Genomic DNA, 20,775 nt, shown 5'->3' with positions numbered 1-20,775 from the left:
CCCCCTGGCTTTTTGTTTCGACACCCTTGGGGGGCACTAGAGAATGAGGGGTCTCTGCTGCTTGGAGGTGGCGGTGAGGGCTTCCACAGCTGGGTCTGACTGGCCCAGTGTCCCTCAGGGCCCTTTGAGGGGGTGAGGGGGACAGTGTGGAAAGTGGAGGAGGGGTTGGAGGGTCCTGCCCATGCCCCCTGCCTGTCCACTCAGCATGTCCAGCACACGCATGCACTCAGAGCCTGCCCTGAGGACCGGTAGACCCATTTGAGTTTCTTAGAGGAGGAAGAGGAGGAAGAAGAGGTGCAGGAGGAAGGCTAGGTAGGAGGGCTGGTGGGGCCAGGGCACTCCCCACCATTGACTGTCCCAGAGGGAGACTTGGGAGGGGACCTGGTGCTGGGGCTCACCTGGGGGTGGCAGGTCCCAGTGTTTTTTTGTGAGTTCCTTCATAGAGGCTTGAAGATTCCTGAGGACTGTGTTGTCCTCCAGGGCCCAGCTCTGAGACAGTCGCTCCTGAAACTCCCAGATGGTGCTCCAGGAAAGCTTCATGAGGCGCTCTAGGGACAGGGCGGGCATCAGGCCAGGAGGGTTCCCTGGGAGGGGTCAGTGCCTGCAACCCCATTTCCACCAGGCCCACCTCCCACTGGTGGTGCCTGGTCCTTTTTGGCCACCCCGGGGTCCAGCTGTGCACAGGAGGCTACAGTTGAGGAAGGCCGGGCAGGGAAGTGCTCACCACATTCCTGACTTTCATCTGGGTCATGTCAGGGGTGGACTCAGTGTCATCATGCCTTGCCAAGCCCACCAGGCCAGACCCCCCAACCCGGATGGAGCAGGCAGTGTAAGGACATGTCCCTCAGGCCAGCGGGGTCTGTCCCACGTGTTCCCCCAAGCACCCTCGGGCACATGGGACTTACTCCTGTGTATTTTGAATGATGCATGCGCCATGGCTGTCAGTAATCGATTGCCCTCCAAGATGAGCACATCCCACAGTCTCAGGGTAAGCCCGAAGGATTTCTGTGGGGACAGCAAGTGTGAGAGAACTCGGCCTTACAAGCTGGGGCCAGTGGCCTGAGCAGGTCCCACTGGGGTTTCAGTCCCCTGAAGTGCTGGGGATTCCCTCCATGGGATGAGACCCCCGATAAGACTGAGTCAGACAAGGTCCTGTAGCTCCTCATGGGGAACTCATCTCAGCAGCGCCGTGACTTCTGGAAGGAGGGGTTTCCTGAGGACTTGGGGCTTCCCTGGACCCTCACAAGTCGGGTCCTGCCCCAGTTTGCCCACGAGGCTGGGCCTGAGCCTTGGCCTCTGCCATGGGATGCCCCCTCTTGGGCAGAGCCTGGCTTGTGAGCCCTGCAAGGACCTGCCTGTGCCTCCCGTGGGCTGGAGGTAAGCCAGGTCCTCCTGGGGGAGCTGGACCCCTGAGCTGAGGATGCTGGGCACTGCAGGGTAGAAGAGTCCCAGGGCTGGGGTCTCCCTGTGCCTCCTTACCGCATCAAGGAAACACCGGAGGAGCTTCATCAGCATGGAACCCTCAATGCACAGCCCTTCCTTGCCCTGAAGGGAGGAGCAGAGGTGCTCTGAAATCCTCCCACTTCCAGGCCCCTCTGCAGACCCTTCCTTAAGAGGCACAACCCAGGGTGATGGCCAGGGCTCCAACACCCGCCCCATGCACAGACACCCGGTGGACACACTTCTTTAGCCCTGCTCAGCTGCAGCTGGGTCCTGGTCCCAGCGCCTCTGCCTCTGCCAGGGCAGGAGAAGGAAACCCAACACCAAAACCATGGGGAGTCTGCATCCCAGGTCAGGCCGTGGCTGGGACTCAGCCTCTTGCCAGCTCCATGAGAGACTCGAGCCTCCCCTGGCCTATGGGGCCCAGGGCCTCTGGGGAGAAGCCAAGGGTGTCATCCACTCACCAGGTGTCTCATGATCTTCGGGAAGGACTTGTGCAACACCTGCTTCTGATGTGATAGGAGCCTCTCAAGCTGGGCAGCATCTGGGCTGTAGAATACTGAGAAGTCCCCGACCCATGACCCCATCAGATCCCACGCCCAAGATGTGGAGGCATCAGCTGGAAGATCTGGGCAGGGCAGGGGACCCCAGACCCCGAGGCCTCCCTCCCTCCCATCTGGTGACCCCAGCATGCAGCCTCAGCCTTGGCAAGGAGGGCCCTGGCTGGAGGTGCCGCCTAGTAGCATCCCGGGTCCAGGTGCCCGGAAGGCAACCTGCCTTTGACACCACGAGGCAGGCGCTGGTTGGGAGAACAGGGTGGAAGCTGGGGGCTATGTGGCCATCTCTTGGATGTGGGGTCACGCTGGGGGACATGGGATGGGCAGACACTGCCATCTTGGCTTTGTTGGCCCATCTGTAGGGAGGGAAGGTGGCTGGGAGCACAGCCAGCTGGGAGGCAGAAGGACTTTCAAGGAGGTGAGTGGCGCCTGCACAAAATCGGGGCTGGCTTTGGGCGACAGAGGGCGGCCTGGGGGAGGTATCCATGTCCTCTGATATTAGGGATGAAAGGCGTCTGACTTGAGGTGAGGGGGTCCCTGTCCAGACCCAGGCTGCTGTGGGACCTCAGAAGGGACATCCTGGAGGCTCCAAACAAGCTGGGATACAAGGAAGACACCTTGCCTGGAAGTTGGGGTCACCGGCCAGGGTGGCCATCCCCTGGCATGGCTGTGTAAGGCCTTGGGGGCAGCTGTCCACCTACCCTGCAGGGAGTGTCTCTCACCAGCCAGCAGCTGGGTCAGCGCCCAGAAAGCATCTTCCTCTGGCAGATACAGGAGGAGGATGGCAGTGATGTGGCTCAGGTCCCTGTGGTAGCCCACCTCCTGCAAGAGCCAGAGTCACCGTGGAAGGATGTCACCTGGGAGGGCTGAGGCCACCTGGGAGGATTTACATCACTAGAGATGGCAGAGGTCCTTGGGGACACCTGCCTCAGGCCCCAGAAGATTTGAGGTGCAGCTGTGCACCCCTCCCCTGGCACTGGGCATGAGGACTGAGCAGATCACACACAACTCAGTTGACAAGGAGCATGGGGGCACTCCTGCAGCGAGCGTCCAAGCTCACATGGCCCGAAAGGGCACAGTCAGGGATTGTTCATGCTCCCTCCCCTGGGCCAGGCTGGGGAGGCCACTGTGCCAGGCCTGGGGCAGCACCTCTGAACTGCACCCGCCACGAGGGCAGGCAGCGGGGCGCTGACCACCACACAAAGGGTCCCGCGACAGCCCAAGGGCTGCCTGCCAGACACAGGGGGTGGCTGGGTCCTCCATGTGGGCAGCCAATGCAGTCAGCTCAGTGGCTCTCCTGGCCTGGAAGGGTCTGGAAAGTGGGGGCCAAGCAGGAGCAGCCACCTGGGTGACCCCCTCCCTATCTGCTATGTTCCTATGGGGTCTGGGCAAAGGGGAAATTGGATCATTGCCAAGTTTCCAGTGAAGAAGAGGCTCACCCAGGATGCAAACTCATTTCATGACAAGAACCTGACCCATCAGGCACCTCAGCAACTTCTCAAACCTGTCTCCTACAAGGACCATCCTGCATAGGCCCCTGCCAAGCTCCTAGGCTTTGGGGCAACACCTTGAGAGGAAGGTCATTTCTTCATCTGAGACGTGGTGATTGGGTCAAGGTGACAGCAGGAGTCTGGGCTTCAACCCTTTTCTGCCAGCAGTGAGCTTGAGTCCTGCCTACTACGAGCTGGTGGGTCACGAACACTGAATTTTCAAGAAGTGCCGACACCCCCGAGAGACACCCATGCCTGTGAATATGGGCACATGGCCCAGGAATATCGCTGCCCGGGAATACTCACAGGGTTATACGCAGAATAGGCCACAAGGATGTCACATAATTCCTGCTGCCTAGAAAAGAGGGAAAAGAGGATTTTGTTTGTTTTGTGCAGATGCTGTCAGTTTCATTTTCTCTACAAACCCAGACAGCAAACACAATTCTGGGATAAGATGATCCCCCAAACAAGCAGTGAGCTCTTCAGGACACCTGAGATTTTAGGAATTTTTTTTCTGTAAAATCCATATTCTTGCAATGCAAATATCATAGGTGTACAGTTGGATCAGTGATTATTTTCACTCTGGTTGATTTTTTTCTTCCCCTTTTTCTCAGTTTGCACACACAGAAGTCCAGTCTTTGGGATGTGCAGTTCCATGGTTCTGAACCAATGTGCAGAGCCTCCCGTCCACCACTGCAGCCCCTCCCAGAGTGGCTCCTTCAGCCTCCAAGTCCCCAGCGTGTCCCCTTTGCAGCCAATGTCTCCCAGCTCTGTCAGCCCCTGGCCATCCTGACCTGTTCTCTGTCTCTATGGTTTGCCCTTTTCCAGAATGGCCTATGAATTGGAATCCCACGGTGGTAGCCTGTGGGGTCTGGCGTCATTCCCTCAGCAATACACATCTAAGATCCACCCATGTTCCTGCGGGCATTAGGGGTTCGTTCCTTTTCCTTCCTGAGTCGTCCCTCTCTGAAGAGTGGAACCCCCTTCCTCCTAAGTTCCCGTGTTGAAAAGCATCTCGGTAGCCTCCGGGTGTGAGTGACAATCAATCAAGCAGTGAATGTGGCATGTGGGTTTTACTTGAACCTCAGTTTTCAAATCAGTGTGGTCAATATCTGTCACACTTTGGGAATGTGTGGTACAAGGCCACTGAACTTTGTGAGTCACAGCCCATCTGACTTACAAAGTGGCTGTGCCCTGTCACGTTCCCACCAGCCAGGGATGAGAGTTTCCAGAGCCCCGCATCCTTTCTAGTATTTTGGGCTGTCAGTGTTGCCCGGGAAGGCTCCCAAGTCCTGCCATCTTGCCACCTTCCCATGGGTCCCTGTCCTGGGTAGTTGTGGGTCATGGAGAGCACTTTTCACTGTCTGCATTATTATTATTATTTTTTTCTGCCTTCCATCTCCTTGTGAGCCACCTGGGTTCTGGCCCTAAACGTCCCAGCCCGGCCCAGGGCTTAGAGCCAGGGAGGTGCTCAGTCCATGGTGCTGGCTGCTCCCTGGGCTAGGAGAGCCCTTGGTGGTTCTGTCACCCCTCCTGGGTGACCCTGGCCTCTGCTCTGGGGACACCCTCATCCCTCTGGATTGCTCCCATCTTCCCTGTGACCCCTGCAGCCCCCATAGGCCTTACTTGACTCCAAATCTTTGTATGAACATCATGTGGTTCTGCAGGGTGCTGCTGACATCTAGCTGGATGCGGTGGGTGATCCTGGAGGACCTCTTGCCCTTCTCCTTCATGACCTGTAGGGCAGGGCCAAGAGGAGGAAGCAGCCTCAGAACAGACAAAAGATTTCCTGCCCCAAACGGCAGTCATCCCACAGTGAGCACTTCTGGAAGGAAGGGAGGAAGGTTTCCTTCTGCAGAAAGCTCCTTTTTGCCTTGTTTCTGAAGCCAGGGAGGGTCACGGAGCCCAGCGCACCTGTGGTGCCTGAGTCACCATCTGTGCCCAGGATGTGCATCTGACCACAGCCCCCACCCCCAACCCAGGCTCTATATTCCCTCCAGCTGGAGTCCTGGGCTCCTGATACAGCCTGGCTTGTTTGTCCTGCCCTGGCTGAGTGTGGGAGGGACTTACCTTATATTTGCCTGGATTCTGGGACTTGACTTTGTTAATATCAAGCAAAAGTGACCATGCCTGGCCCCGCACCACCAGGGGGATGCCTTTGTATACTCTTTGAGACAGCTATAGACAGAAGAACACACCAGTGAGACAGGACACAGGGCAACTCCGCGGAGGAAAGCTGGCGGACAGGCCTGCTGTGCTATGGTGAGGAGGGGGTGCCACCCACCCACTGAGGCAGACAGTGCCAGGTCTGCTATGGGTGCCTGTCCCCTGGCTCTGCAGAGAGCTGTCACAGGGGCCACTCCCTCCCCATGTTACCTTCTTGGTGTTCCTATATTTTGGCCATTCTGCAAACATCTTTAGCCACTTGTTGGTACGTTTACTTTCCTTGCGTCTTTGCTGTCAAATGAGCCATGATGGAATTAGTGGAGCTGCCAGGCCCCTGGCAGTAGCCCGTGGATGCTGGGTCCTGGGCTTTGGGGCCCTGAAGAGACCCAGCCTGAAGGAACCAGGAAAGGGCAGACCCCGGGGGCTGAGACCCTCTGAAGGAACCAGAGCTGGTAGTCTGGACTGGTGATACCAGAACAAGCCATCCTCAGGCCATAAATGCCCCGAGTTTGGGTTAGGTCCAGCCTTCAGCTGGGGTCTTGGTTCAAACAGGCAGTGGACTCTGAGCCAGGACTGCAATTCTTGGTTTGGGTTTTGGTCAAGCCCTCATGGAAACAGAGTGAAGCAGGAAAGGTCGCCCCTCCCAGTGACAGCTGTGGCCCACTCACCACCACACAGGCCCATAGGCCACCCCCTCTGCCTCACTGACCACCCGATTCCTGGTCCCTGGAGCGGCCTCCCACGCAGCAGGCACAGACTCTTACCTTCACCTCCAGGGCTCTTATCGGGGGCAGTTCCGTCTCACTGTAAGGCAACCCAGGCAGAGCTGAGGACCTGGCCGGGCCAGGAGCCATCGCCCTACCTGAGAGGGCCCCGGGGAAGGACCAGCTTATCCCCATCCACCCTAAGTCTCAGCCTGGGAGAAGACACAGAGAAGGACGGCAAGGGCCTTCCTGCGGATCTGACACCTGCGAGGCACTGGGACCCTGAAGAGGAGGGAGCTCGAGGCTGGTCTGGCAGCGGCCACTCGGGGCCCATGCGGTGCCTCGGGCTGCACAATGGGGCTGCTCCTCCAGGGCTGGAGGTGACACCCTCTGTGGATGCTGAGAAAGTCCAGTTCTGAGACGGGATGGGTGCCGCCCTGGGTGGGTGGCCAAGCCCTGACTTACAGCAGTGCCTTAGGAGTGACCACATCACCCACCAGAGTCCAGGGAGCCTGAGGACGCACCTGGAGCCCATCCCATCCGACACTCCCCATGGGCCTTGCAGGGTCTGATCTCCCAGCATGCACCTGCCTTCCCCTGCATCCTGGCCGCTCAGCCTGCCTGCTCCCCATCTTCCCCCATCCTGCCTGGCCCAGAGACTGTGACCCTCTCTCCGGCCACCCTGGCCCTTCTGTGACCCCATCCTGTCAGAACCTCTGAGTAAGACCTCCCAGATCCATCCACACCCATGCCTTGGTCACTCTCTCACTGGGCTGCTCAGCGCTGCTGGGGACACATCCAGGGCAACAAGGGTGACCAAGGGCCCTGCAGGCAGTGGGGCTGGCCCCACCACTCCCGCTGCAGCTTCAGCTGGCTCTCAGGGTCATTGGCCTTCAGCCCTCAGCCTTCTCCCAGCCACTGCAAAAACCAGGACATGGGATGCCTGCCTGTCCTCCGCCTACTGTCCTGTCTGCCCCGACTCGGCCCCTCCATCCACCCTGCACAGTGCTGACTGAGCCAGCAGGAAGCAGAGTCTCTGGAGGGCCACGCAGAGACTTGGGGACTGACCGAGTCCCCCCACTGAGAGGTCCCAGATGAGCCACTGTTCCCTGCCCACCCCATCTGTTGTCCTGCCCAGGCTGTCAACTCCACCCTGGGCTGGCTTGGTTCAGGTGCGTTCCAGAAGTGGCAGGTCTCAAGGTCTCACCCTTCCCCCCTCCCCCAGGCTCCTCCCTCTCTCCATCCTGTGAGTCCTGAGGGGCTGGCTCCAGGCTGGGCTCCCCTTACCAGGCGCAGGTCCCTTCCCAGCACCACTCCCAGGGCCTTCAGCTGCTCGCTCTGTTGTCCCCCTGGCCTCAGTGAGAAGCCAAGGCCAGAGCCCTGCCCTTCGTCTTCCACAACCTATCAGGGCCAGGGCCAAGGCCCTCACTGTCCCCATGCCCCTTCCTCTTGGCTGAGCCCCCTGAGCCCTCAGAGGTCTGCTATACAGCTGCCCACAGGCCAGGCCAGATGCCCCCTTGCCCTGTGGCCACAACCCTCAGATTTCACCAAGGCAAGCCCTAAGGGGACAGGGCCAGATCCTTAGGCTGCCTCGTCCTCTCCAGCTTACTTGGAGACGACAGTGCTGAGAGTCCACGGGCCTGCCCTGAGAGTCCCCTCTCTGTCCTGACTCCCTCTCCTGAGCTCCCTAAATGTGTCATGAGGCTATGCCCTAACCGTGACCACGGGCTGGGCCTGCAGGAGAGCCTGGAACAGTTCTGACCCTGGAGAGGAGATGGGTCCAGCCAGGGAGACGTGTCCTACTTCAGAGAAGCCTTTCTAAAAGCAAAACCCATCCCTGAGGTGAGATTGGTGGCTGGGGGCGGGGGGACAGAAGACTCACTGCACAATCCCGAGGTGATTCATGTATTTCCTGATGTTGACCTGCTCATTCCCCATGTCCGCTGCTGCCCCAGCTCGGTGTCCCTGAAACCCAGAGGAGGCCAGGGTAAGCGGGGGCAAGGTGAGAGGTGTGGGGGGCCCAGGGATGTGGGCAGCCCCTCTCCACCCGGTGATCTTAGGGAGCCCAGGACCCTCTGACCAGGGCACAGCGGGAGAGGCAAGGTTCTGCCTCCCTTGAGGGAGCAGCCCAACCTGTACCTGCTCATACTTAGTAATGATGGTGTTGCCTTGCCCCTGGGCAGGCAGGGTATCCGGGTCCTCATCCATCTCCATCCTGCAAGACAAAGTCATCCAAAGGCTCTGCCGCACCCGAGATCTCCAGAGCACAGCCGAACCACGCTCACTGCACTGCCAGACACACGCCAGTCTGGTGAGCCCCATTCCACCACCCCTCCCAGATGACAAGGGGCCAGACTACATGGCCCCACCCCTGGCTGGATCTCTGGAGTCCTTGCCTCCAACCAGTGACGGGCTCCTTCCTGAGGACTTGAGCACATGGAGACCCATTCGGGGACAGAGAGGCCCATTGTCCCCAAACACCCCAAGGCAGACACACACCTGCCCCGGCAGGACAAACGGTGTCCACTTGCGGATGGTGAAGGGCCCATGATGGCCTGTTCTGGGCACCTGGAGGCAAGTGGAGTCAGGGACCCGATGTCTCTTAGGATCGTTCAGAAACCAGGAAGATACTCAGTTTTCTGTAGGAAGCAAGACATCTGGTGACTGCTTCATTCTGCCCCAATTCTCACTCACTCTAGCCAGTGAAGCCGCTTCAGGAACAACACCAGCCAAGCAGTTTGGTTTGAGGAAAAGATGATCTATTGACTCCGGAGCAGCCTCTGTGCTCATGGAGACCCCGTCTCAGGTGGAGGATGGCGGACACCACAATTCCTAGCTGTCAATACAGGAGGGGGCTTTGTTTTCCTGGGTCATCAAGAAAGAACAAGAGAACTCTGGGGCCTTAGTCCTAGAGAACACCCGGGGGGACCGTCCCTGCCGGGAATACTCGGGGCAAAGGGAGGGTAAGGCCTCTAGAGGATCAGACAGAGAGAATGGGACGCTGCGGGAGGGTTCCAGTCCCCAAGCCCCTTTGACCAGGAGGGACGATCGTCACCCTCCAGGCAGCCCTCCAGGGCTCCTTCATTTTCCACAACTGCTTGAGGGCAGAGGGATCCCTGCTCCACTCCCAGACAAAGGATCCCATATGTCCAGTGGGTCCAGCAACCATCAGTGACCGCATCTGAAGTCTGAGTTGGTGAGCCCTCCTCCTGTGGGGACCCAGCTTAGGACCCAGACTTGGACTGAGAATTGCAACCTCCACCCCACCCACAGGGGCTCTGTCCCAGTGGCTCTTCCAGGACCAGACCCTTCCTCATTGAAGTCCAGAACTCCAGGAAGATTTGGAATCTACAGTAGGGAGGCCACAGAGGTCAGAGCTCAAGTCCAGCATGGCAAAGGGTAGGGCTGAGAGCAGAGACCAGGTCACATCTGGGTCTCTGGGCCAGTCACCGCCTCTCTGAGTCTACACATCTCACCTGTGGAATGGCTACATTTGGGGACAGCACCCACCTCACAGAGTCACTGTGAGGACAAAGGAGAGGGCGGTCCACTTAGTCAGTGCAGAACATGCACCCGGTGAGTGCTCAGGGATGACCCTCCTTGGCATCTGCCCAGAGGTCACTCACCTGAGTCTGCTGAGGCAGCTGTGTCACTTAGAAAAGTCGTTTATGCATAGAACCAGACACCTGTGTGTATCCTGTGTCCAAGTGCTGCACAGCACAGAGGTGGGCGGGTGGGCGGATGGGCAGTCACTAAGCACCAGTGACATTGTGGGGTCATGGCACCCATCACAATGGGCCATTTCCCAGGTCAAGAGGGCCCAGAGTCAGTGTCCTCCAGCCCCCAAGGTGTCAAAATGTGTTTGTGCAGGTGAGCATGCACGTTTATGTGGGTGAACATGTGTGTGCACAAGTAGCTTCTCTGGCCAGGGCTGGCTGTCCCACTTACATGTGCACCCAAGTCCTTATCAAGTCCTCAGCAGTGTCACCTTCCCTTGAGGCCTGTGGCCAGCATCAGCGCATCCATGGGTCCTCCCCAACCTCAGGCCTCCCCACCCGGGGCAGTCCTGAAGATGCAGATTGGGGCTAGGGGATAGAGGGCACAGGGCAAGGCCCCTCATTAGGGGGAACTCAGCTAGACTGTAAAATGCTAGATGTGAGTGGCAGGGTCGGATTCCACACATCTTCTCACCTCCTCCTCCCAGTAGCCTTCCGGGGTGCCATGACTCATAACTGCTACGGATGGAGGCAGGGAGGCTCTAAGGACAAACCCCGTGCCTGAGGTCACCCAGCAACCATTTGGCCAGGCCCCCACTAACCAGACCTCTGCTGGCCAGGCTTTCACTGACCGTTTTCCCAGTGACCAGGCCTTCTGACTAGGTCCTCGCTGATCAGGCCCCTGATGACCAGGCTCTAACTGACCATGTCCCCACTGACCAAGTTTTCATTGACTAAGCCCCAGTGGCCAAGCCTCTGCTGACCTGGCCCCTGATGACCAATTCCCCACTGACCATGTCCTCGCTGACCAGTCCCCCAGCAACCAGGCCTTCCTGACCAGGTCCCCACTGTCCAGGTCCCCCCTGCCCAGGCCCCAGAGCAGCAGTGCTCAAGGTCCCCTACCAGAACTGCCCACAGGCAGAGGGCTCCCTACTCCCAGACAAGGGACCCCATGTGTCCAGTGGGTCCCACAGAGACCATCAGTGACTGCATGTGAAGTCTGAGTTGGTGAGACCTCCTCCTGTGGGGACCCAGCTTAGGGCACAGACTTGGACCGAGCACCACCTCCCTCCACCCCACCCATAGGAGTTCCATCCCAGGGGCTCTTCCATGGCCAGACTCTGTCCCATCAGGTGGCAGAAAACCCTGGGCAGATTTGGAATCTAGGGCTACAGAGGTCAGGGCGTGCACAGGGCAGGACTGAAAGCACAGGCCAGGATCACATCTGGGTCCCTTGGCCAGTCACCACCTCTCTGACCCTAGACATCTCACCTGTGGAATGGGTGCATTCGGGGACAGCACCCACCCCACAGATTCCACCAGGTCAGTCCAGAACAGGCACCCGGTGAGTGCTCAGGGATGACCCTCCTCGGCACCTGCCCAGAGGCTAGCACTGCCCACCAGGTACTGACTGTCCCCAGGTCAGCAGGGAGGGAACAGAGCAGGTCACACTCACCTGAGTTGGTTGAGTCGGCTGTGTCTCTTACTTAGCAAAATCTCCTCTTCTGAGAACCAAACAACTCTATGTCTTGTCTCTAAGAGCTCCAGACACAGAGAGGGCAGGCAGGGAGGTGGGCGAGTGCTCAGCACCAGTGATATTGTGGGGTCATGACACCCATCACAATGGGCCCCTGCCTGGGTCAGCAGGGCACAGTCAGCACCCTCCACCCTCTGATGTGTCAACATGCTTGTGTGCAGTTTGTGCATGTGAGCAGGCACGTGTATGTGGGTGAACACATGTGTGCATGCCTTTGTCACTGCTCTGGCTGGGCCCGGCTGCCCCACTCATATTGCACCCAAGACACTGGGTCACCCTTGTCACTGTCTCCTGCCTCGGGACCCATGGCCATCGTCAGAGCATCCACGGTGTTCCCTAAACTCAGACCTCCCCATCCAGGGCAGTCCTGGCATTGCAGATGAAGGATAGGGGGCAGAAGGTTGAAGGTTGGGGGCAAAAGGCAAAGGGCAGATCCCCTCCCTAGCAAGGGACTCAGCTAGGCTGTAAAGTGCTAGATCTGTTTGGCAGAGCTGGATTCCACACACCTGCTCACCTCCTCCTCCCAGCAGCCCTCTGGAGTGCCATGACTCGTTCCCACCACAGATGGTGGCAAGGAGGCTCCAGGGACAAATCCTGCCTGAAGTCACCTAGCAGCCACCTGGCCAGGTTTATGCCAGCCAGACCCCCACTGACCAGGCCCCCACTGACCAGGTTCCCACTGACCAGTCCCCCACTGGGCAGAACCCTGAGCTGCGGTGCTCAATGTCCCCTGCCAATGACTCCTCCCTCAGTCCACAGACCTCCCTTTCCCTCATCAGCACCCACAGGCCATGCCCTAGGGGGTCTTCTTGGTCAGGCCCTTCCTCCAGGACACAGGGAGGGACAGTTGGCCTCAGCCTCTGGGTGCCCAGCTTCACACTTGCCCCCAAAAGCCCTCTGGGCTCACCTCAAAGGGGGTAGTGAGGTGGCCTGGCACTACCCAGACATGGTATCTCAGCCTATTCCTCAGCCGCAGAGCCAGAGGAACGGGGGGACATTTTTCAGACCAGGCACCCCATTTTGCTGGGTCTCCCAGGGTTCTTCCTAGGCACAGCACCGAGGCTGCAGGATGACCGGCCCAGAACCCTTGAGACTAGGCTGGGGACCGCATGAGAACTGTCCCCAGATGACCAGAAGACCCTTTGCTAATTTCCTGGTACCTCATTTCTCACCAGTTACCCTTCCCCCACCAGGAATCCCCTTCTTGCAGAGTCGATGAGGACAGGAAGATGGTCACAGAATCCATGGAAAGAAAGAAAACAGAATGACAATAGAGCGTCATCTATTTCCTGTCCATCTGAAAGGAAAGCCTAAGGAAGCCTATTGGGTTCCATCACCCCGAGGGTCCCAAGGATGGCATCACACAGTGCAATGCCCAACAGCAGGGGCTGTGCTCCATCCCTGCAGACGTCACTGAGGGCACAACTGGGGTTGTCCAGGGTCACCGACCTGGCCACACAGCAGAAACTGGGTCAACAGGAGTGCACACATGCACACATGTGTACACTCACATACTGGAATAAAATGAATTGAATTTTGTAGCAAGTGTCCACGTGCACATGCACACACACACACATATAAACTTGTTGCTGATCTGTTGACTTATCTCATTGGCATGAAACAGCAGCTAAGCCTGTAATTGCTCTGCCTTTCCCGGGATTTTTCCTTTAGTTTCTCTGACTGCTGGGTTACTGGCCTATGTTTAGCTTCATGAACATGGGTTTCACTTTATTTTTATAGGGTTCCAGCTCTTGCTCATGGAATCCCTCCCAGCCTGTTTTGTAATCTTCCCTTGTTTACTGCCTGTGGTCTTCAAGTACCAGACACAGAGAAAGCTTTGTAGAGACTGTGTACTCCGCCCCCACAATTTCCCTAGCAGGTCCCTTAATTCCCATCACCATCCAGGGAGGGTCATTGCTGGGATCCTAGGAATCATGTGCCTTTCTCAATGGCCACAGTGGTAACCATAATAGTCAGTTCTTCCCTCTGTGCAATTCTGGAACATAAAAATCTTCTCTGGTAACAAGACTACAGAAAGCAATGAAAGCAACATTAAACAGAGTTTGTTGGCCTGTGTTCCTAAGAAATTTCATGTTTTTACATAAATAATGAAGAAGAAATGACTTTTCTAAAGTTCCTATCATTTATGCCATGGATTGGACTCTTCTGTGAAGGCCGTTTCACTGATGGATGTGGATAGTTAGCTTAATTTCAAGTAAAAGGTTAGAGAGCAAATTGTAAACACAACTGTGCTTTTTGACACTCAAACGACATTAATTAGTTTTAGATCTCTAGAAATATATATTTGCACGCATAGGTTCTATATTGAAATACCCAAGTGTGGAATCCTTCGGGTGACTTATTTTTCATCAACTAGAAATAATATTAAAATTGCAAAGATTTATTATAATTTATATTATTTGTCCTAATGGCAAAAATGAATTCAAATACATTTATTCAAGTATAATATACACAGGAATCCTATTATTCTACTACTCAGTGATTTCTCACAAAGAGGAGATATGCTTGGAACTACCACACAGTCCAAGAAAATGAAATAAAAATAACAATCTGGAAATCCCTCTCCTGAAGGTCTGCTCCCTAACCACTGCCCATCTGTCTTGCCAAAGCAAAGAGTCACCTGGTTTTTAGCAGCCTCAGTTAGTATTGCCTGTTTCATAAATGGATGCATGGAGGGCCATTCGGTAGGAATGGTTTTGTGTGTGGCTTCTTTGGCCCAGCATTATTACATTTGTGACACTCCTTCATGAAGCAGTTCTCTTTTTTTGAAACAGAGTTTCGCTCTGTCGGCCAGGCTGGAGTGCAGTGGCGCGATCTCGGCTCACTGCAAGCTCTGCCTCCCAGGTTCATGCCATTCTCCTGCCTCAGTATCCCAAGTAGCTGGGACTACCGGCGCCCACCACACGCCCAGCTAATTTTTTTGTATTTATAGTACAGATGGGGTTTCACTGTGTTAGCCAGGATGGTCTCCATCTCCTGGCCTCGTGATCCATCCGCCTTGGCCTCCCAAAGTGCTGGGATTACAGGCATGAGCCACCGTCCCCGGCCCAAGCAGTTCATTTCTTTTCCCCGCTCGGTAGTATGAATATGGCACATCTATCAATTCTACTGTTGATGGACATTGGTTTGTTTCCATTTTGGGACTATTAGCAATAAAGCCACTATGAACATTCTTGTTAATTTATTTTGGTACACATGCATAGATATTTTAGTTAAGTACAGACCTACAAATAAAATAGCTTGGTCATAGTAACTGCATATGTTCAAATGCAATGCATGTCACTAAAAATTACAGCTAGGAGGAAAAGCTCAAGAGCTCTATTGTACAACATGTTGACTACAGTTAATAACAATGTGGTAATACTTGAAATTGTTGAGACAGCAGATTTTAAATGTTCTCAACACACACACACACACACACACACACACACACACACAAAAGATAAGTATCTGAGGTAACCGATATGCTAGATAACTTGATTTAGCCATTCTACAACGTATGTCTGTGGCTATATATATATACACAGATTTAGCTATTCTACAATGTGTGTCTCTGTGTGTGTGTGTATATATATATGTAAAATGTGGTACAGCACAAATACATACAATTTATCAATTAAATTTTAATTCCAAAGAGTTTTTTGACTAATATATAACCCAACCACAAGTTTGAGTTCTAATTAGATGTCCTTTCCAACACTTGATTTTGTCAGTCTTCCTTTTATATAATCTGGTTAGTGGATAATGTTATTTCGTTTTTTATTTTGGTCTTCTGATTATTAAAAGGCCTGAGACCATTTTCATAAATGTTTATTGAAAATGTATATAATCAGGCTGGGCACGGTGGCTCATGCTTGTAATCCCAGTACTTTGGGAGGCTGAGGTGGGCGCATCACTTGAGGTCTGGAGTTCGAGACCAGCCTGGCTAACATGATGAAACCTATTAAAAACGCAAAAAAATTAGCTTGCCATGGTGGCAGGCGCCTGTAATCCCAGCTACTTGGGAGGTTGAGACAGGAGAAGTGCTTGAAATGGAGAGGCAGATGTTGCAGTGAGCCAAGAACATGTGTGCCATTGCACTCCAGCCTGGGGGACAAGAGCAAAACTCCGTCTCAAAAAAAAAAAAAAGACCAAAAAAGAAAAGAAATTAGCCGGGCATGGTGGCACATGCCTGTAATCCCAGCTACTCAGGAGGCTGAGGCAGGAGGATCGCTTGAACCCGGGAGGCAGAGGTTGCAGTGAGCCAAGATTGCACCACTGCACTCCAGCCTGTGCTTCAAAAGTGAAACTCAGTCTCAAAAACACAAAACAAAAAAGAAAATGTATATAATCATATTTTCAGGGGTCTATGCAATTTTTTATACTTTTTTTTTACTGTGGTATCAATCTTTCTAAATGATCTTTGAGAAGTTTTTAAAAATAAATTCTTGACATATGTTTTTGGGATTTTTGTCAGTTAAAGGTGGAAATCTCTTCTCTTTATGAAAGATCTTGGTTGGGCGTGGTGGCTCACGCCTGTAATCCCAGCATTGTGGGAGGCTGAGGCGGGTGGATCACGAGGTCAGATCCAGAACACCGTGGCTAACACAGTGAAACCCCATCTCTACTAAAAACTACAAAAGAATTAGCCAGGCGTGGTGGTGGGCGCCTGTAGTCCCAGCTATTTGGGAGGCTGAGGCAGGAGAATGGCGTGAGCCCAGAAGGTGGAGCTTGCAGTTAGCCGAGATCACGCCACTGCACTCCAGCCGGGCGACAGAGCCAGACTCCGCCTCAAAAAAAAAAAATAAATAAATAAAAAAATAAAAATAAAAAAGAGCTTATTAAGCCGGGCGTGGTGACTCACGCCTGTAATCCCAGCACTTTGGGAGGCCGAGGCTGGGGGATCACAAGGGCAGGATATTGAGACCATCCTGGCGAACACGGTGAAACCCTGCCTCTACTAAAAATACAAAAAAATCAGCTGGCTGTCGTGGTGGGCGCCTGTAATCCCAGCTACTCGGGAGGCTGAGGCAGGAGAATTGTTTGAACCCAGGAGGCTAAAAATACAAAAAATTAGCTGGGTGTGGTAGTGGGCACCTGTAATGCCAGCTACTGGGGAGGCTAAGGCAGGAGAATCGCTTGAACCCAGGAGGCGGAGCTTGCAGTAAACTGAGATCGCACAGCTGTACTCCAGCCTGGACTACCGAGCAAGACTCTGTCTCAAAAAAAAAAAAAAAAAAAAAAGCTTATTAATGGCTAATCAATCATTGGAGACGTTAAGTTTTAGGTAAGATAGAAAAAAGGGTCTTTTAACATAGTTGTATTATATATATTTTTGCCTTGTATTTTTATGTTACAGAATGGGTCTAACTTTGGGTCCATATATGTGTTCACTTAATTTTTTTTAAATTTGGAAGTAACCTGAAACTTACACAAAGACTGCAATAGAATTACAAAGGATAGCCAGGTTCCTCTTAGACTGACACACTGTTAACATTTAATCCTGCTTGTTTTATCATTTGCTCTTTCTATATACAAATTTTTCTTGAATCATTTGAGAGTAAATTTTGTACATTACTCTTCTTTACCTCTAAATACTTCAATATGCATTTCTCAATAATGAGGATATTATTATTTTACACAACCATGATATAGCTATCAACTGCAATAAATTTAACATCAATACATTACTTTAGTCTATTCTACTGCTTGTATTCTAGTTTTGAAAAATTGAACCCATAACGTCTTTAGGAGATTTTCTCTCACACAAGACCTAGTCAAAGATCCTGTATTGTATTTGGTTGTCATGATGCTTTAGTCTCTTTTAATTTGGAACAGTTATTCAGCTTTTCCTTGACTTGTATGATATTAATATTTTTGAAGAATGTAGTCCTTTTAATAGTCCTCATTTTGGAGTCTGTCAAATATTTCCTCATGATTAGATTCGTTATGCATTCCCAGCCAGAATAGTGTACACATTATGTTATGTCCTTCTCATGGCATCACATCTGAGGCACACAATGTCCATGTGCCGCTTACTCATTATATTAATTTTGATCATGTAATCAAAGTTTTTCCCAGTTCTTCCACAATTATTTTTGCCTTGCAATTGCTAATCATAACAATCTCTGGAAAAGATACTTCAATTCTATGCAAATATCCTGTTCCTCATCAAAATTTCCCCTTAGATTTAGCATCCATTGATGATTCTTGCTTGAATCAGTCTTTACTGTTATGGCTACAAAATGATAGTTTTCCAGCTCCAACATTCCCTTCGCATTCACTCGTTGGCATAGGGTATTCTGCGAAAGCAAGGGTCCTCTGTTATCGCTCATTTATTTACTTATTATCAATGTTATCGCTCATTTATTTACTTATTATCAATGTGAACTCAAGGACTACTACTTTTTCAGTGGTTTACAATTCATCATTTTCTTGTTTTGCTGCTCAAATTGTTCCAGATTTAGTCAATGAGGGCTACTTCCTGTGTCTTTGTGACCTACCCTCATCATTTTTTTGAGTACTATTTTTTTTTGTCTGGAATAAGATGTTCCAGGATCTTCTTGGAGTTTCCTTCCCTTAGACCTGCAATCAGCCATTTTTCTGAGGAGCCTTTGTTCCTTCTGAACAATGTCAGAAACCAAGATCTGGGCTCATTGCAACTGAGGTGTCATTGCTTTCAGCCCCTTTCAGTAGACAGAGCTAGGAAATGTGTGTGCTAAGAAGGTGTAAAAGGGATGTGTGGTTGCAGGTCATTTTATACGTGTTTGTGAGTTTTGCTCATCTGCTAAGTTGCCTGTCAATGTAGAGAGTTCTGATTATCTACATTCCAATTAATTTCTTTGGTTAGCAAATTTGTGATTAATATGAGTGGCTGGGAGGCTGTATGAAAGCAACAGTGTCAACGAAACTGTGCAGAAAAGTTAACATAGCAAGTCCGAGCCTGCTATCTTTAGAAAGACTTGCCTACAAGGTTGGCCATGGCTGGCATCGGGGAACTATAACTTTGGGATCATTCCCACTAATTCCAGAATTAAAGTGAATCAATCACTGCTCCTAAACTGTCTGTAAAAACAATGCAGTTTATGCTGAACACCTGCTTTCCTTCTGGAAGTCTGGAGTTTTGGTACATGCTACACAGAGAGTGCCTATGTGACCAGCACCCAGTACAAACCTTTGGAATTGAATCTTTACTGAGCTTCCCTGATAGATCACATTTCACACATGCTGTCACAACTCCTTGCTGAGGCAATTGGGCAAGTCTTGTGTGACTTCACTGGGAGAGGACCCGGGGAAGCTTGTTCCTTGTTTCCTCCAGACCTTGCCGCCTCATGAGCCTTTTCTGTTTACTGGTTTTGCTGTGTATCCTTTCACTGTAAAAAACCACAGCCAAGAAAATGACAACATGCTGAGTCCTGTGGCTCCTTCTAGTGAATCATTGAACCCGGGGGTGGTCTTGGGGATCCCTAAACACGTAAAAAGAAAATGTGATGTTTTTGTTTATCCAAAGAAAACAGGACTATTTTTCTCTTAGAGTGAAATGTGTGGTTGTTGCAGCATGCGAAAGATAGTAAAGCACAAAACTGGAGAGGATGCTGTAAGTTTTGGAAGGTTTGGGGAAAGTGAACTTTACTTGTGCTTTATAATAGCTGCGAATACTGAAAAGAAGAAATAAAATATATTAAAATTTGGACAAAAGTTGGCTTGATTTTGATGGGTTTATTCACTGAAATCTTTGTAAAATATTTAATTCAAAATATTATATGTAAAAAGATTCAGCTTTGGTTATCTTTGCTCAAGTGATAGTTTGTTCAACAAGAGAAAGGGAAAGATTATTCTTTACCTTCTGTGTAATCTGCCCAAATAGTAGAAACTGTCTCTTATCAGAACTACAGTTTTGTGCTTTGTTCTGTTATGCTTTTCATTATACACACACACACACACACACACACACACACATTTATATTTACATAAATGAACAAAGTCAAAACAGACCCTTATCTTGGAGCCTATGATATGGCACTCATAAACAGGAAAATGTAAGAAATACTTGGCTTTGTTTGGTATGTCCTATAGTTATTAATTAGTTCAAAATGATTGTAAGAGCTGCTCTGTTTATGGGAAGAGGTGTCAGATCAAAGAGAAGGGAAACCTTCCCTAGTTTAATTTTGTATAGATATGTTACTAAAATAAATGTTTCAGAAACTATATACTTACTTATGTTTGGAAGGTCCTGGAGATGTCCACACTGTATATAATGCATTCTTACTCTCAGGGGAACACTGATCAACTCCTCTTTGAAATAATCATGTGTTATACTCCAATAAAGGATTTTACTCTCCTTCATTCTGATAATTATAACAAATTATAAATCGTTATTTATAAATTCAGATAGAATTAAATGGTGCTGAGATAGCAAAAGAATGATCTGATGACATCTTCTGAATATCTGAATCCAGTCATATCTGAAGCCAGATCTCACCATGGGTTTTTAAAAATTACAGTCCTGGGCTGGAAGCGGTCGCTCACGCCTGTAATCTCAGCACTTTGGGAGGCTGAGGTGGGCGGATCACGAAGTCAGGAGATCAAGATCATCCTGGCTAGCATGGTGAAACCCTGTCTCTACTAAAAATACAAAAAATTAGCCAGGCGTGGTGGCAGGCACCTGTAGTCCCAGCTACTCGGGAGGCTGAGGCAGGAGAACGGCGTGAACCTGGGAGGTGGAGCTTGCAGTGAGTCGAGATTGTGCCACTGCACTCCAGCCTGGACGACAGAGCAAGACTCCGTCTCAGGACAAAAAAAAAAAATTACAGTCCTGGATAACCCAGCAGGTTTGAGTCACTACAACATGAGATGCATAGGTCACAAGACTGGGAACTGAATCAACCATACATAAAATTATGTTGATATGGCAGAAGAAATATTTATGGTGGTGGCTGCCCTATACCATATCGGGTCCCTAAATGACTACTGATGAGCAAAGACTCCCTGACAGGTCACAAAGGACAGGTAGCACAAGTTAGCATTAAGAACTGGCACCCTGGTAAGAGGTCCATGCTTTTTGTATAGCAGAGCCTGGCATCAAAGAATAGAAGATTATCACCAAAATATAACTCAGCAATGTGCAACAAAGCCCTTTCACAAATATAGTTTCACATAACCCTC

The 20,775-nt window shown here is 51.6% G+C and overlaps 2 protein-coding genes across 3 annotated transcripts in view; both read right to left on the bottom strand.

The window, feature by feature from the left end:
* Window positions 1-1,659, bottom strand: part of LOC112610182 — a 29,650-nt gene extending 27,991 nt beyond the window's left edge. Inside the window, 4 exon segments of the mRNA XM_025363506.1 lie at window positions 399-548; window positions 906-1,040; window positions 1,043-1,172; window positions 1,480-1,659. Coding sequence (XP_025219291.1) covers window positions 399-548; window positions 906-1,040; window positions 1,043-1,172; window positions 1,480-1,659 — 595 coding nt within the window.
* Window positions 1,660-1,912: 253 nt separating this feature from the next.
* LOC112608952 (TBC1 domain family member 28-like) overlaps window positions 1,913-20,775 on the bottom strand; it is a 39,544-nt gene continuing 20,681 nt past the window's right edge. Inside the window, exons 6-16 of one of the 2 annotated variants that reach the window (XM_025361122.1) lie at window positions 8,857-8,996; window positions 8,497-8,572; window positions 8,240-8,322; window positions 6,418-6,457; window positions 5,864-5,944; window positions 5,558-5,665; window positions 5,114-5,223; window positions 3,794-3,842; window positions 2,704-2,819; window positions 2,350-2,353; window positions 1,913-1,999 (exon numbers count right to left, since the gene is read on the bottom strand). In XM_025361122.1, the coding sequence (XP_025216907.1) occupies window positions 1,913-1,999; window positions 2,350-2,353; window positions 2,704-2,819; window positions 3,794-3,842; window positions 5,114-5,223; window positions 5,558-5,665; window positions 5,864-5,944; window positions 6,418-6,457; window positions 8,240-8,322; window positions 8,497-8,572; window positions 8,857-8,906 (804 nt within the window). In that variant the 5' untranslated portion in view covers window positions 8,907-8,996. Of the gene's footprint in view, window positions 2,000-2,349; window positions 2,354-2,703; window positions 2,820-3,000; window positions 3,843-5,113; window positions 5,224-5,557; window positions 5,666-5,863; window positions 5,945-6,417; window positions 6,458-8,239; window positions 8,323-8,496; window positions 8,573-8,856; window positions 8,997-11,529; window positions 11,631-20,775 lie in introns of those variants that run through there. The other variant, XM_025361123.1, reaches the window with a different exon arrangement.

The sequence above is a fragment of the Theropithecus gelada genome, chromosome 16 (assembly GCF_003255815.1).
Source record: "Theropithecus gelada isolate Dixy chromosome 16, Tgel_1.0, whole genome shotgun sequence".
In the NCBI taxonomy this organism is placed as follows: Eukaryota; Metazoa; Chordata; class Mammalia; order Primates; family Cercopithecidae; genus Theropithecus; species Theropithecus gelada.
The sequence above is the reverse complement of the archived record's forward strand: the minus strand, read 5'-3'. Positions and strand labels throughout refer to the sequence as shown.